The sequence below is a fragment of the Ictalurus furcatus genome, chromosome 3, assembly GCF_023375685.1.
Source record: "Ictalurus furcatus strain D&B chromosome 3, Billie_1.0, whole genome shotgun sequence".
In the NCBI taxonomy this organism is placed as follows: Eukaryota; Metazoa; Chordata; class Actinopteri; order Siluriformes; family Ictaluridae; genus Ictalurus; species Ictalurus furcatus.
In genome coordinates, this window is record NC_071257.1 from 33,116,111 (window position 1) to 33,130,398 (window position 14,288).

At 39.9% G+C, this 14,288-nt stretch overlaps 1 protein-coding gene across 1 annotated transcript; it reads right to left on the reverse strand.

The window, feature by feature from the left end:
* Window positions 1–7,356: 7,356 nt before the first annotated feature.
* scpp1 (secretory calcium-binding phosphoprotein 1) lies at window positions 7,357–13,098 on the reverse strand. The gene is made up of 7 exons (XM_053621463.1): window positions 10,955–13,098; window positions 10,861–10,917; window positions 10,739–10,768; window positions 10,584–10,619; window positions 10,434–10,472; window positions 10,252–10,317; window positions 7,357–9,370 (listed from the first exon to the last, which is right to left on the reverse strand). Exons 1-7 carry the CDS (start codon window positions 11,198–11,200, stop codon window positions 8,672–8,674), a joined length of 1,173 nt encoding a protein of 390 aa, XP_053477438.1. The 5' UTR covers window positions 11,201–13,098; the 3' UTR covers window positions 7,357–8,671.
* Window positions 13,099–14,288: the final 1,190 nt, after the last annotated feature.

Here is a 14,288-nt window from a genome sequence, read left to right on the forward strand (position 1 = left end):
TCTGATATCACACTGTACTAATTAATGATTACAGGCCAGTCGCTCTAACATCACATGTGATGAAGACCATGGAGCGGCTGGTTTTGGGGATACTTAGACCCCAGGTACGTCTTGCACTAGACCCGCTACAGTTTGCATACCAGGAGAGAGTGGGCGTGGACGATGCCATCACATATCTCCTGCACAGGATGCATGCTTACCTGGACAAGGGGGAAAAGTGCTGTGAGAATCATGTTCTTTGATTTCTCCAGCGCTTTTAATTACCATTCAACCCCTCAGACTGGGTGACAAGCTCCTGCAGATGGGTGTGGATGCTCATCTAGTATCCTGGATTGCAGACTCTCTGACAGAGCGGCCACAGTTCGTCAGACTGAAGAATTGCCTCTCTGACACTGTGATCAGTAGCACCGGAGCTCCACAGGGAACAGTGCTCTCTCCAGTCCTGTTCACCCTGTACACGTCTGACTTTTGCTACAACACAGAGTCATGCCACATGCAGAAGTTTTCGGACGATACTGCAATTGTCGGGCATATCAGGGATGGGCAGGAGGAGGAGTACAGGAGCCTGGTGGAGGACTTTGTGCAATGGTGTAAACTCAACCACCTACAACTCAACACTGCTAAGACCAAGGAGATGGTGGTAGATTTCCGGAAGTCTAAGCCTGCTCTGCTGCCAGTCACCATCGAGGGGGTAAAGGTGGAGGTGGTAAACACTTACAAGTATCTGGGAATACATTTGGACAATAAACTGGACTGGTCATTCAACACTGAAGCACTCTACAAGAAAGGGCAGAGCAGGCTGTACTTCCTGAGGAGGCTGCGGGCCTTTAATGTCTGCAGCAAGCTCCTCTGGATGTTCTACCAGTCTGTTGTTGCCAGCGTCCTCTTCTATGCTGTGGTATGCTGGGGAGGAAGCATTAAGAAGAAGGACGCTGGACGACTGGACAGGCTGGTAAGGAAAGCTGGCTCTGCTGTGGGAGCGGAACTGGAGTGTATCACTTGAGTGTCAGACCATCCACTCCATAACACTATCATAAAGCGAAAGAGCTTGATCAGTTGGAGGCTACGCTCACTGCCATGCACAACTGACAGGCTGAGGAAGTCTTTTGCCCCTAGGGCTATACAACTCTTCAATGCTTCATTTAAATTAAGAGGTGAGATAGACTTCTCTGCATAGTCTATCTGCCTCTTCACCTTTTCATACATTCTAATACACTTCCATGACCTCTTACAACAATGTTGTGTACTGGCTCACTGTGTGACTGTTTTACTGTTTACACTGTTTACACTGTTTATGGACTATATTAGCCCACATGTGCAACCCCTACCTCTATTTCCCAGTCTGTGGATCCTTGATTTGGTATATTTTACTGTTTTTTAATTAGTTATTCTTTTAGCATCCTGCTTATACTTTATTGTATGTTGTATTGTGTGTGATGTCTTGAGCTACTGGGACCTTGAATTTCCCCTTGGGGATCAATAAAGTATCTATCTATCTATCTATCTATCTATCTATCTATCTATCTATCTATCTATGTATCTATCTATGTATCTATGTATTTTTATATCTATGTGGTGTATTATACTGTATACGCCTCAAAGTACTGTATCATATGTACACATATAATATTCCTCCTTATAACTCCACCTTATTTTAGGTTTGTTTATTCAGCATTGATTGTGCCAACCTTCTCACCCCCCCCCCCACCCCCCCCCTTTTTTTTTTTTTACAGGTAACATCCTCCTCTACTTTCTGTTTCCACTCTTCGTCTGTGCATTTATTAGGTTAGGGTTTATAACCTGTTATAGCAAACTTATCAACAATAGGGCGATGTTAGAGCCATTTGCCGATGAGGACAACATTAAAAATGAATGAACTTTTTTTTTTAAACAATTTCTAGTCCCATTTCTAGTCCCGTTTAATGTTGCTTCACTTTATAAACAGCTGCTCTTTTTCTCTCACTTGAAGTTATTTAGAAAAAAAAAAACACCAGCATATGATGTTACTTCTATCCTGTAGACAGATTTTCTGCCAACAGAAAGGCAGACAAGATACAGATTTACCTCTGACTTGCACAAAGCACTGAAACAGGAGACTCCTTCCAAAATCTTACCGTAAACGTCATCACATCAGCAGTCACACACATTTTTACACACATCTGTTTATATGGAGCACTCACTTTACAATTCCCTGGGAATGAACTGTTAAAATAGAAAAATAACACATTAGAAGAACGAGTGCATTGATGTAAACCATGCAGACAGAGCTGCTGTTATAGAAAATGAATCAAGCAATCAGAATTCAATAGCAATTCAATTCAATTTGATTTGCATAGCGCTTTTATCAACGGACATTGTGTCTCAAAGCAGCTTTACAGAAACATATAAACACAGGATAGAGATTTTAAGCGTGTGAATTTATCCATAATGAGCGAGCCGGTGGCGACGGTGGTGAGGAAAATCTCACCAAGATGATATGAGGAAGAAACCTTGAGAGGAACCAGACTCAGAAGGGAACCCGTCCTCATCTGGGTAACAACGGATAGTGTGAAAGTAAACGAAAGTTCATTATGGTTTTTCTATGAAGTCTGTTTGTTGAACTAGTCCACTGTTCACTAAAGGAAACCTGAGTGTAAAACTGCATGTGGTAATTGCAGTCCCAAGGCCATCGCAGCAACCGTAGTCCCAGCAACCACAGCGAGAACGTCCATGTGGAATTGAGGTCCAAAACCATTTCCATGGTACTTCAAGTGCTACCGTCCTCAGCAATCTCTAGGATGTAGCCTCCAGTTGATGAGCACTCCATCCAGAGGTAGGGCATCAGGATGGATCAGGCAGGTACGGAGAGCAGAAAGGGTCAGGATCACTGGCATCTCCATTAAATCATGTGTAGCTTGACAGAAGGAGAGAGGGAGAGGGAGAGGGAGGTGAAGAGAGGGAGAGATTGTTAAGTAAGACTGTGTACTTTGTGTAAAAGAAAGTCTACTCATGGTAAGCTTGAGTAAACAAATACGTCTTCAGCGAGCACTGTGGTAGAAATTTATTAAAAAAAGTCATGTTTTCACCTTGTGTGGATATATATTTATATATATATATATATATATATATAGCTTGTATGTATTAGTCCATGTTTGTCTAGAACTGAAATGCCATGCTCCTGTACTGCGATGAAAAATTTCCCCCCTTTTAAAAACCACTCGGTTAATGATCAAACAAGTCGACATCGGTGCATTAATGTTGGGGAAAACAGCTCTGTGAAGTGTGGGGAGCTCCCTGGACTGCAGCTGAGAACCACTGCTTTACATAATAGCCACGTAATGCCCTTTATTATCTTGAATTGCACAATGTCTAGACTGTAAATGATGCTAGCGCTTACTCCACTCTCTGAAGATTGTCTTATAAAACAGTCATTTTAGATCTAGCATAATTAGCAAACTTCGAATGGCTGCATGACTGCTTTTTATAGTAACAGAGGACCTTGATGCTCTTTGTCAAACACACAGTGACGAAATTTCAGAAAGTCCCTCTGAAGTCAGGGAAATTATGTCTGTGCAACGTTCATTAGCTTTGCTACCACCTTCTGGTAGGTTCCAGAAATGTGTACTAAAAATATGGACTCTCACCAGCATTTAATATATCCATCCATCCATCCATCTTCAACCGCTTACTCCTTTTCAGGGTCGCGGGGGAGCCTGGAGCCTATCCCAGGGAGCATCGGGCACAAGGCGGGGTACACCCTGGACAGGGTGCCAGTCCATCGCAAGGCACACAATCACACACACATTCACACACTACGGACACTTTAGACACACCAATCCATTTTATATATATATATATATATATATATATATATATATATATATATATATATATATATATATATATAATGTGTGTATGTATATATATTTTGTTTTGGTCTTTATTTTGAAAATTGAAAAGCTGATTTTTAAATTACTTATAAATATGGTGTATTATGTTGAAATTGCAGATTTGTGCTTGAGCCTTTTTTCTTTTATTTTCTGTCTTTTTATTTATTTATTTATTTATTTATTTATTTATTTAACAGATAGAGTAGAGGTTCCTGCTTCTGTATAAACCTACTTAATTAAAGTTCACATTTTGGCCTCTGAGGGTGCACAGGGGGTTAGTGGTTAGCACGTTCACCTCACACCGCCAGGGTTTGGGGTTCGATTGCCCTTTGTGTGCGGAGTTTGCATGTTCTCCCTGTGCTGCAGGGGTTTCCTCTGCGTACGCAGGTTTCCTCCTCCAGTCCAAGTCCAAAGACATGCATGGTAGGCTGTTTGGCATTTCCAAAGTGTCCATAGTGTGTGAGTGTGTATGTGATTGTGCGATGGATTGGCACCCTGTCCAGGGTGTACCCCGCCTTGTGCCCGATGCTCCCTGGGATAGGCTCCAGGTTCCTTGTGACCCTGAAAGTTAAGTGGTATAGAAGATGGATGGATTTTGGCCTCTGATTTTAAAGGGTGTGCTGTTTCTTTCTCCATTTAGAATCCTGGTGAACAGCTATACACTATACTATATACTTTTATTATATGAGAATTGCTTCATAGTCAATCATATGAGACACTCAACTAGGATCCATACAACATTAATGTAACCATGGAAAATTTTAGTTTTCCAATATTTTTGCTGGGTATTTATGTGTTTGTCTGAGGGACAGGGTCACCTATAGGGCATTTCATCTCATTTTCTTGCATATAGGGGAGCCTATAGGGCACTGCATCACTTATTCTACACTGGAAGGGCATTTCATCTCATTTTCTCACATGTAGCAGCACCCTAGAGGGCATTTCATTACATTTTCTCACACTTATTCTACACTGGAGGGCATTTCATCTCATTTTCTCGCACGTAGCAGCACCCTAGAGGGCATTTCATTACATTTTCTCACACTTAGCTGCACCCTAGATGGCATTTCATCACATTTCCTCACATTTATCTGCACCCTTAAGGGCATTTCATCCCATTTCCTCACAGATAGTGGTACACTAGATGGCATTTCATCACGTCCTCACACACAGCTGCACCCTAAATGGCATTTCATTACGTTTTATCACAGGTAGCAGCACCCTAGGGGATATTCCTCATGTTTCCTAACATGTAACTGCACCCTAGAGGGCATTTCATCATGTTTTTTTCCACTTCGAGGGCAGCCATTAGGGCACTGCATCATTTTTTCTCCATTGTAAGGGCACCCTTGAGGGCACTTTTGCAGTGTTTTTTCAACAGTGGTGCTCAGTCAAACCCCTGCAACCTTCTGCCCCACTCCCGTCATCCCCCCGCGCCACCAGTACTGAAATGTGCCCACATTTCTGCCTATAGAATTGTGTTCAATGTTTCCTTGTTTTCTTGTAGAATGATTCACTCACATCTTTCTTTTTCTTTTAAATCGTTTTTTTCTCGTTATGATTTCAGTTGTCATCTTGTAGCCAAATTCACCCCATTCCGTTTTTAACATCCTGGAAGGCATTTCTTTCTTTTTCTTTCTTACTTTCTTTCCTTCTTTCTTTCTTTTATATATATATATATCATTCATTTAATGTGGCAAACTTTTGTCCCTGTATGCGTGTGTTGAGGTTTCCCCCCCCAGTTGTTATAGTCCGTCACTCTGGAAATAAGAAGTAAAATAGTATAATTCAGATGTAAGGGATGTTGGCTGGGATCCTCTCTGTTGACCGCATGATGTCCTGCCATTCAGCCTTCTCTTGTGGGGGTTGAGCCGAACCAGACAGTAAAATTACTAACTACTGTCTCAGCGGTGGAGAGACAGAGCACGGCAGTGCGATAATTGAGCTAACGAAGAACTTCATAATGAGCAGTGCAGTGTTGTAGCTCTGGAGGACGAGTTTGAGCAACATCGGTATAAACATAATGAGTATTCCTCTCAGTATAAGGAGGAACAAACAGACTAGAAGCAGCTTATTTATTCCCTTCATGCACTGCAGCACCTTGTTTCACTTATGAGAAACCTGAAGCTGACGGTATACCAGCAGTGGAACATTAAACTAGAACATCAGAAGAGAAAATGTTTTGAACTGAAATTAAGTTAAAAAAAAGAAAAGAGCATTATTTGTATTTTCTACGATCACACTACACTTATGCACCTTTTGTCGTAAGAAAATAATCGCTAAAAATTCATAAAATTCAGCTTTAAATGGCACCAAATGTCCTTGGCTGACAGGAGTGGAACCTGATGCTCTTCTGCTCTTGCTTCAACATTGGATTTGTTGTTCATTCTGAGATGCTTTCCTCCTCAGCATGTTTATAGTAAGGGGTTATTTGAGTTACCGTAGCCTTCCTGTAGGCTCGAACCAGTTCATCCATTCTCCTCTGACCCTCTCTCATCAGTGAGGCATGGTTTTTTCACCATCCTGTGCAAACTCTAGAGACTGATTTGTGTGAAAATCCCAGCAGATCAGCAGTTCCTGAAATGCTCAAACCTGCATCACCATCCATGCCTTGGTCAGAGTCACTGAGATGCCCTCTCTTGACCTACAGCTGAGGTCATAAGTTTACACACGCCTTGCAGAATCTGCAAAATGTTAACCTTTTTTTTTTTTTTTTTAAACAAGAGGGATCATAAAAATTGCATTTTGTTTTTTTTATTTATTTAATAATTTACACCAATCATCCTGTTCAAAAGTTTAAGCTTAATGTATCGTGTTGCCTTCTTGAGCATCAGTGAACGTTTGCACCTCGTGTCATAGTCGTGTACGAGTCCCTCGGTCGTCCTCTATGTGAAAAGATGGATCTCGACATCATATAGCCGCTGTTGGAAAGGGCTCAAATATAGAGAAGATGCTGGAAAAGGAAAGAACGTGCAGGACCTGGAGGATTTTTCTGAAGAACAGTGGGCGGTTTAACTGCTCAGGACGAACGAGGGACTCGTGAAGAACTCTCACAAAACATAAACACAGTCGTTGATCATCCAATTAACGGCACAGAGTGTTAATAATCGAGCGTGTGTAAACATTTGAACTGGTTCATTTGTGTAAATTCAGTTATTATTGTGTCTTGTGGACTAGATGTAAACATCTGCTATGTGAAATAGATTATTCAGGGCGGAACTAAATAAAAAACAAAATGCAATTTTTATGATCCTTCGTATTGTATATATATATATATATAAAAAAAAGCATTAACATTAGCAAAGGCGTATGTAAACGTATGACTTCAACTGTAGGTCAAGAGATGTCATCTCACTTTGACTTTGAATATAGCGTCCCTGATCAACCCTGATCGAATCAAATAAGTAACGCTTCATTTCTGTTCCGTGACAGCGACGAGATCATCTGAAATGTTTACAGCTGGGCCGTGTGCAGTCCATGATGGAGCTAAACCCAGAATGATCTCCTATTTGGTACACAAGTATTATATTATCTTTTAAAATACAAATAAAGATTTATGAACATGGCATTTTAGAGCTAGACTGAATTTAAAGAGTTAATGACCGTTTTTGTTGGTTTGTTTATTTTTCACTCGGAAAAGAAAGAAAAGAAGAAGGTTTGAGCTGTATTTTGAAACGGTGGAATCTTTTAAAGGGTGACGATTAAGGAAGCTGTCATTTTAGGATCATGATGATGCTTACTGTCGCAGCTCTTGAGGTCTGAGTGGAGGTAAAGAGTGAAAGCACACATTTTACCACATCCTAATCCACAAGAAGGCTGAATAAACACACACACACACACACACACACACACACACACACACACACACACACACACACACACACAGAGTCCTCAGAAAGATGGACATCATGACTATAACACACATGCACACAACTGAGGATGAGCAAAAAATATGATTAAAAAAAAAAAAAATCTATATATTTATTTGTTCCTAAGTCATCCACAGGAGCGTTTAAAGAAGAAACGTAGTATTCAAGAAAATTCAAGAAATTTTATTTTATAGGGCTGTGTGTACGAAATAAAATTCAAGTACAATAAATATAATAAGGCATATTTTATTTATTTAGTTATTTATTAATTTTTTTCATAGGTCTGCATGTAAAATAAAATTCAAGTACAATAAATAAGTCGATTTATCACAGACGTATAAAATGAAAAGATAATTTAAGGCAAATAAGGAGAGTACTGGCACGGTTACATTCAAACATTTTAAAGCAAAAAAAAAAAAAAAATTAAAAAAATAAAAAAACGCAAAGGAGACATTACGGCGCGAAAGGAACCGAGAGCTGCAATGTGATGCGATGAGAACTTTCTTTATATTCTTTACCTGTAGTGTATTAGAATAAATTTACGTAATAAGTAATCATCTAACGGGATCAGAATAAACTTGCTGACACTAGATCTATAAAATTCTTTCGTGTAATTTTAATCAGAAGCCGAGTATCAAATTCCGATACGGCTTTATAACATTACTAATTACGTGTTATAAGTCTTAATAATAAGCCTGTATCATTATTTATAATGCACACGGGAAATCATCTCTAACACACATAGCTTATGATGCAGATTATACTGTATTTTATGTATAAATATTATTCTTTGGTTTGAATGAATAGGTTTGCACCTTTTATTCCTTTCATTATCATGTTGATATTTCTCTCCAGGGATTTCCACACTGCACATTTCAGAGCAGAGTCACTAGCACTAGCTATATAAATGAATCAGAATATCAGCACATTCGGTCATCTCTTAAAGGTGACCTCGCGCTCGGTGCTGTCAGGCACGTGGAAGCCGTCAAATGGGTCGTTGGCGCCGTCGTCTCCGACGTTCTGGAGGATGTACTCGTCGCTGTCGCTGTCGCAGTCCTGGCTGTCGGCTCCAGGCTGGCACTCGTTAGAGCGACTCTGTTTGCTTTCGGTGCTCTCGGTGGTCTCAGTGGACTCGTGACTCTCGCTGCTGGAGCTGTTGCTGCTTTTCAGGTCGCTGTTCTCATCGCTGTCGATCGTTGATCTGTTCTCGACGCTTTTGCTCTCACTGCTGCTGTCTGAAGCGTTCTGCTGGTTTTCATTCGACTCACTGCTCTCACTGCTGCTGCTGGATTTTTCCTCTTGGCTCTCGCTGCTCTCGCTGCTCTCATTGCTCTCATTGCTCTCATTGCTGCTGCTGTTGGAGTTCTTCTCCGGGTTTTCAGTGGACTCGCTGCTCTCACTGCTCTCGCTGCTCTCACTGCTCTCGCTGCTTTTGCTGCTCTCGCTGCTTGTTGAATTGTTGCCTTGACCCTCAGTAGACTCACTGCTCTCACTACTGCTGCTGATGCTCTTGGAGTTTTTCTCTGGGCTCTCCATAGATTTGCTGATCTCGCTGCTAGCTAACGCTAAGCTGGCTGAAGTGCTGTTGTCTTCAGAACTGATGTCCTGGGGGCTGAAGACGTGAATCCAGTTCTGCAGAGAAAGAGATTATAAATCCAGATCGTAAATAACCATAAAATCTCAGAAACCCCCGCTATCTGGTCAAAATCCCACTATCCAGTGTCACCCTGAAGAGGATGGGTTCCACTCAAGGTTCCGTCCACATGTTTGAAGCTGCTTTGTAACAGTATCTTTTGTCAAATTTCACCAAGTTCAATCACCACAAACTATTTTTGAACTCAAAACCTATTCATCAGTGTCTGAATTGTGTGTTTGTAGAGGAAAAAAAAAAGTTCTTCTGGACCTTTTGGAGATTGACTTTGCTGCATTTGAAGACATATGTATGGTGGGAAATAGTGTAGATTTGGCAACAAACAAACAACAACACAGTAGTGTTGCCTGTGAGAAAAAAAAAAAACAAAACAAAACAAAAAAAACGAGTTGAATAATAGTTTTATTTAAACATCTTTACAAAAGTGTAACATTTTACGTTGCATGATTCAGTACAAAATTTTGGCATCTAATCAACTACTTTCCAATCAGAGTTTCTAATCATTACATAAATATCCTGATGACATCGGGAATATCGCCAAACAGCGTATCGTGACATCATATATCACGATATTGATATTATGTCATCATATTGTCCAGCCTTATGTTTTACTGTCGCTTATTTATTTATTTTTTTTAACACAAGTCTCACTATTGTTTCATTGCATCTGGATTTTCTTAAAGCTGCTTTTATGACCGTGTCTGGTCAGTCGTTAAAAGCGCTATGCAAATATAAATGAATCTCATGGGGTCCTGATGAGATGAGAAGATTAAGTTAAGGTTCCTTAAGTCTAAAACTGCTAAAGGGATGTTTTAACCCACAAAACTGTACACATGACAATACATTAAACTAACACTCCTACCTTGCGCATGATCTCTGTGCTTCCTTGGCTGTTATCCACGGTCATTCCAGCCTCTCCATTGCCAAACTATACCGAAATACCATGATAATGATAACATTACTGTGTGATATAATACTAACCATCGTAATACAGTCAATAAAACGTAAATCATGAAGTCTGGAGCCTTTCTAGGAGATCATTACCCGTTCCTCCAGCGAGTTGCTTTGGCTTGTTTCCAAGGTCTGTTCATGCACAAAAAAACCCCCAAAGATATTTTCAAAAACTTTAAATGACAAACTAGATATAATATCTTAGATCTAATCTAAACAAGAGTCTTAAACTCTTTGACGTACCTTCTCAGATGAATTCGATTCCATGGATTCTGAGGTCTGTTAAGAAGTTTAAAATCATTTCGTTAATGATACATACGCCTTAATATTCGAAATATACGAAAAATTATATATATATATATATATATATCACGTATCAGATATTAAGCTGCGCTTACGGTGTCCTCTGAAGTATTTTCCTGAGAGCTCTGCACAAGAAAAGAAGAGACAAAGTGTGCTTAGTTGTTGAATTTTAAAATGCACTATCAATATTGCTATGTAAGTGAGATCTTGAACTTACATCTTGGTCTATGGCAATGGTTTCTTCAGTAGATGCAGACATCGAGGAGGTCTGTGACTGAGAAAAACAAAACAAAACCCCAGAGCATGTTAACGTCAGTGAAAATAGGAATAACTTTGAACATGAAAGCTGATTGAGAATACTTACAGAGTTCGATGCGGTCTCCATCATATCCGTGTGCAGAATCTGTAAGAGTAATGCGTGTTGTAATTTTTTCCGTCGTGTTTTGTTCTGATCCTGATTGGTTTGTATTAGGGTAATTATTTATCATTTTACATCCACTTACTGGATTTGCACCGGCAGCTCCGAGCAGGCAGAGAATCACGAAAGCCAGCTTCATTCTGCAACACAGACGACGAATCCGAGTCAGTTAAAGGCTAAGAAAAATGCTGTTAAAAGATCAAGAGATTCAGGAGTGAGTCTCTTACCTGTTTTCTCTCAGGGTACGTGCCGTGTAAATCCCAGTAAGTGTCAGGTGCTGCCTTCTTCTTGTGCTGCTGAGTGTGGAGTAAACACTTGTGCTGAAGCCAAGGATGCAGAGAGCTCCTATTTATCTGCCTAGCTTTAAGTTAAGGTCAGCGCATCACTTCCTCCTTGCCAGCTCAGCTTTACCATTTATGACTACTGTGGGGGCATGCGTGCACTCACTCGCTCACACACACACACACATAAACACACCTACACAAACACAGACACAGAATACTGTATGCCGTCCCTCTACTTCCGCTTCTGTCTGTCTATTTTAAGATGGTAAACTATAGGGTGTGTGGAGAGTACACACTGAGCATGCCCATAGTCTCATCCCACACACAGGAAGTGTATAATGAAGCCATAATAACTTTGTGTGGTAACTTTCTGCGGGCAGTATTTTTTCCCCCCCTTTTAAGCTCCGAGTACTAATTATGTGCCGTACTGTATACAGACGCAGTATGGAACACAGGCAGTGTGTGATCTGAACTTAATGGAGCAGAGCAATTGACTTTTTGCTAGACATTCCTGTGTTCTACACATACCGCAGCCCTTATATACACACACAAGGACAAGTAAAAAAAAAAAAAGTCTCATACATACTACATTACCCATCAGCCCCAGCACGTCACAGGTTTTCTATCGCTTGCACCTGTGTCTCGTTTCAGCCTGATGAGCACCGATATATACTGTAAGTTCTTGCGTTGCAGCACCCGATTGTCAAGCTTCATGTGTTGTTGTTGTGTGTTGTTGTGTGTTCCAGAGTCCCGTTTATGGTTTGGATGTTTTCGCCTGGTATTCGCTGTTCTAGTTCTGGTTCTCGTTTTCACTGTTTTGGTTTTCTGACTGCACTTGATTTAAATAAAATCTGCACTTGCACAAGTAAAAAACAATCTCGTGCACAAGTAAAATAAGTCTTATACATACATACACAAAAAAAGTCTTATGCACATGCACAAGTAAAAAAAGTCTCATGCACACATGCACAAGTACAAAAAGTCTCATGCACACATGCACAAGTACAAAAAGTCTCATGCACATATGCAGAAGTAAAAAAAGTCGCATGCACACATGCACAAGTATAAAAAGTCTCATGCACATATGCAGAAGTATAAAAAGTCTCATGCACACATGCAGAAGTATAAAAAGTCTCATGCACACATGCAGAAGTATAAAAAGTCTCATGCACACATGCAGAAGTAAAAAAAGTCTCATGCACACATGCACAAGTAAAAAAAGTCGCATGCACACATGCAGAAGTAAAAAAAGTCGCATGCACACATGCACAAGTAAAAAAAGTCTCATGCACATATGCAGAAGTAAAAAAAGTCGCATGCACATATGCAGAAGTAAAAAAAGTCTCATGCACATATGCAGAAGTATAAAAAGTCTCATACACACATGCACAAGTAAAAAAAGTCTCATGCACACATGCAGAAGTAAAAAAAGTCGCATGCACATATGCAGAAGTAAAAAAAGTCTCATGCACATATGCAGAAGTAAAAAAAGTCGCATGCACATATGCAGAAGTAAAAAAAGTCTCATGCACATATGCAGAAGTAAAAAATTCTCATACACACATGCACAAGTATAAAAGTCTCATGCACACATGCACAAGTAAAAAAGTCTCATGCACAAGTAAAAAAGTCTCATACACACATGCACAAGTATAAAAGTCTCATACACACATGCACAAGTATAAAAGTCTCATACACACATGCACAAGTACAAAAAGTCTCATGCACACATGCACAAGTACAAAAAGTCTCATGCACACATGCACAAGTACAAAAAGTCTCATACACATGCACAAGTATAAAAAGTCTCATACACATGCACAAGTACAAAAAGTCTCATACACACATGCACAAGTATAAAAGACATAATACACACATGCACATGACATGACTTACGGTATACTGACACATACATCCAATGGCACTCTTATACATGTAATAGACCTTGATTTAAACCTATATACGCACAAATTCAACACACACGCATGTATCTTTAGATCATATATACACATAAAGTTCTATATGCATTATAACATTCACTGATACACAAGAAACAATCCTTACAAAACACATGTACTTATGCACATTTCAGGCCTTAAAAGGGGCCATGGAATGAAAATTGGTAGAAAGTAGAATCATCACAGGCTGTACTAAAGGCAGTCTCTTCACTATAATGCACAGTTAGTATACGGAGAGCAAGCAAACATTTAGAGATATCGAGGTACGTTCTCCTGAAAGCCTAACATACTTTAAAGATAGAAAATTGAAAAGTTGAAAATAAGCTTTACACTCTTGGCTGAATTATTTAGCCACTTTGCTAAGCTACTGTTTAATTTGTTTATATTTGGCAGGAGGTGTGGTGTATCTCGAACGCTAGTCAATCCCTTTGACATGATATACAATAGATAGCTTATTACTTATAGAGGCCCACTTGTGAAGTCCAAGTATGTCATGTAAGTATTTAGGGAAGCATTCCGGCTAATATTTTGACACAAATTTGTACAATTCATATAACCTAGAGACCTCATAATAATAAAATCATTAATTTTAGTAAACTGTTGGTAAACATTCATATAATAGTGAAATTTGCATCCGAACCAAACTTTTCCTTAAACCAAACATTATATCCGGGAATTCCTTATTTGGTCTGCTGCATGCGACCAGAGGAAGTAGTAGTCTCACTGTACAAACATTCCCCATAATAACAGCACATAATCAAGTCAGGACAGCTGCCAGACGATCCCACAGACACACACACACCCCACATGTCTGTCTGTAAGGATGTCTGTCTGAAAGGAGGCCTCGCAAAGTCAGACAGAAAACTCTGGGTTACAAATGAACACTGTGTCAGTCAGGTTGGAGTTTCGCTCCTGATTACTGTTTGTCTACATCATCCTTCTGAAGTGTGTGTGCGTGTGTGTGTGTATTTAGAAAGTTGACTAT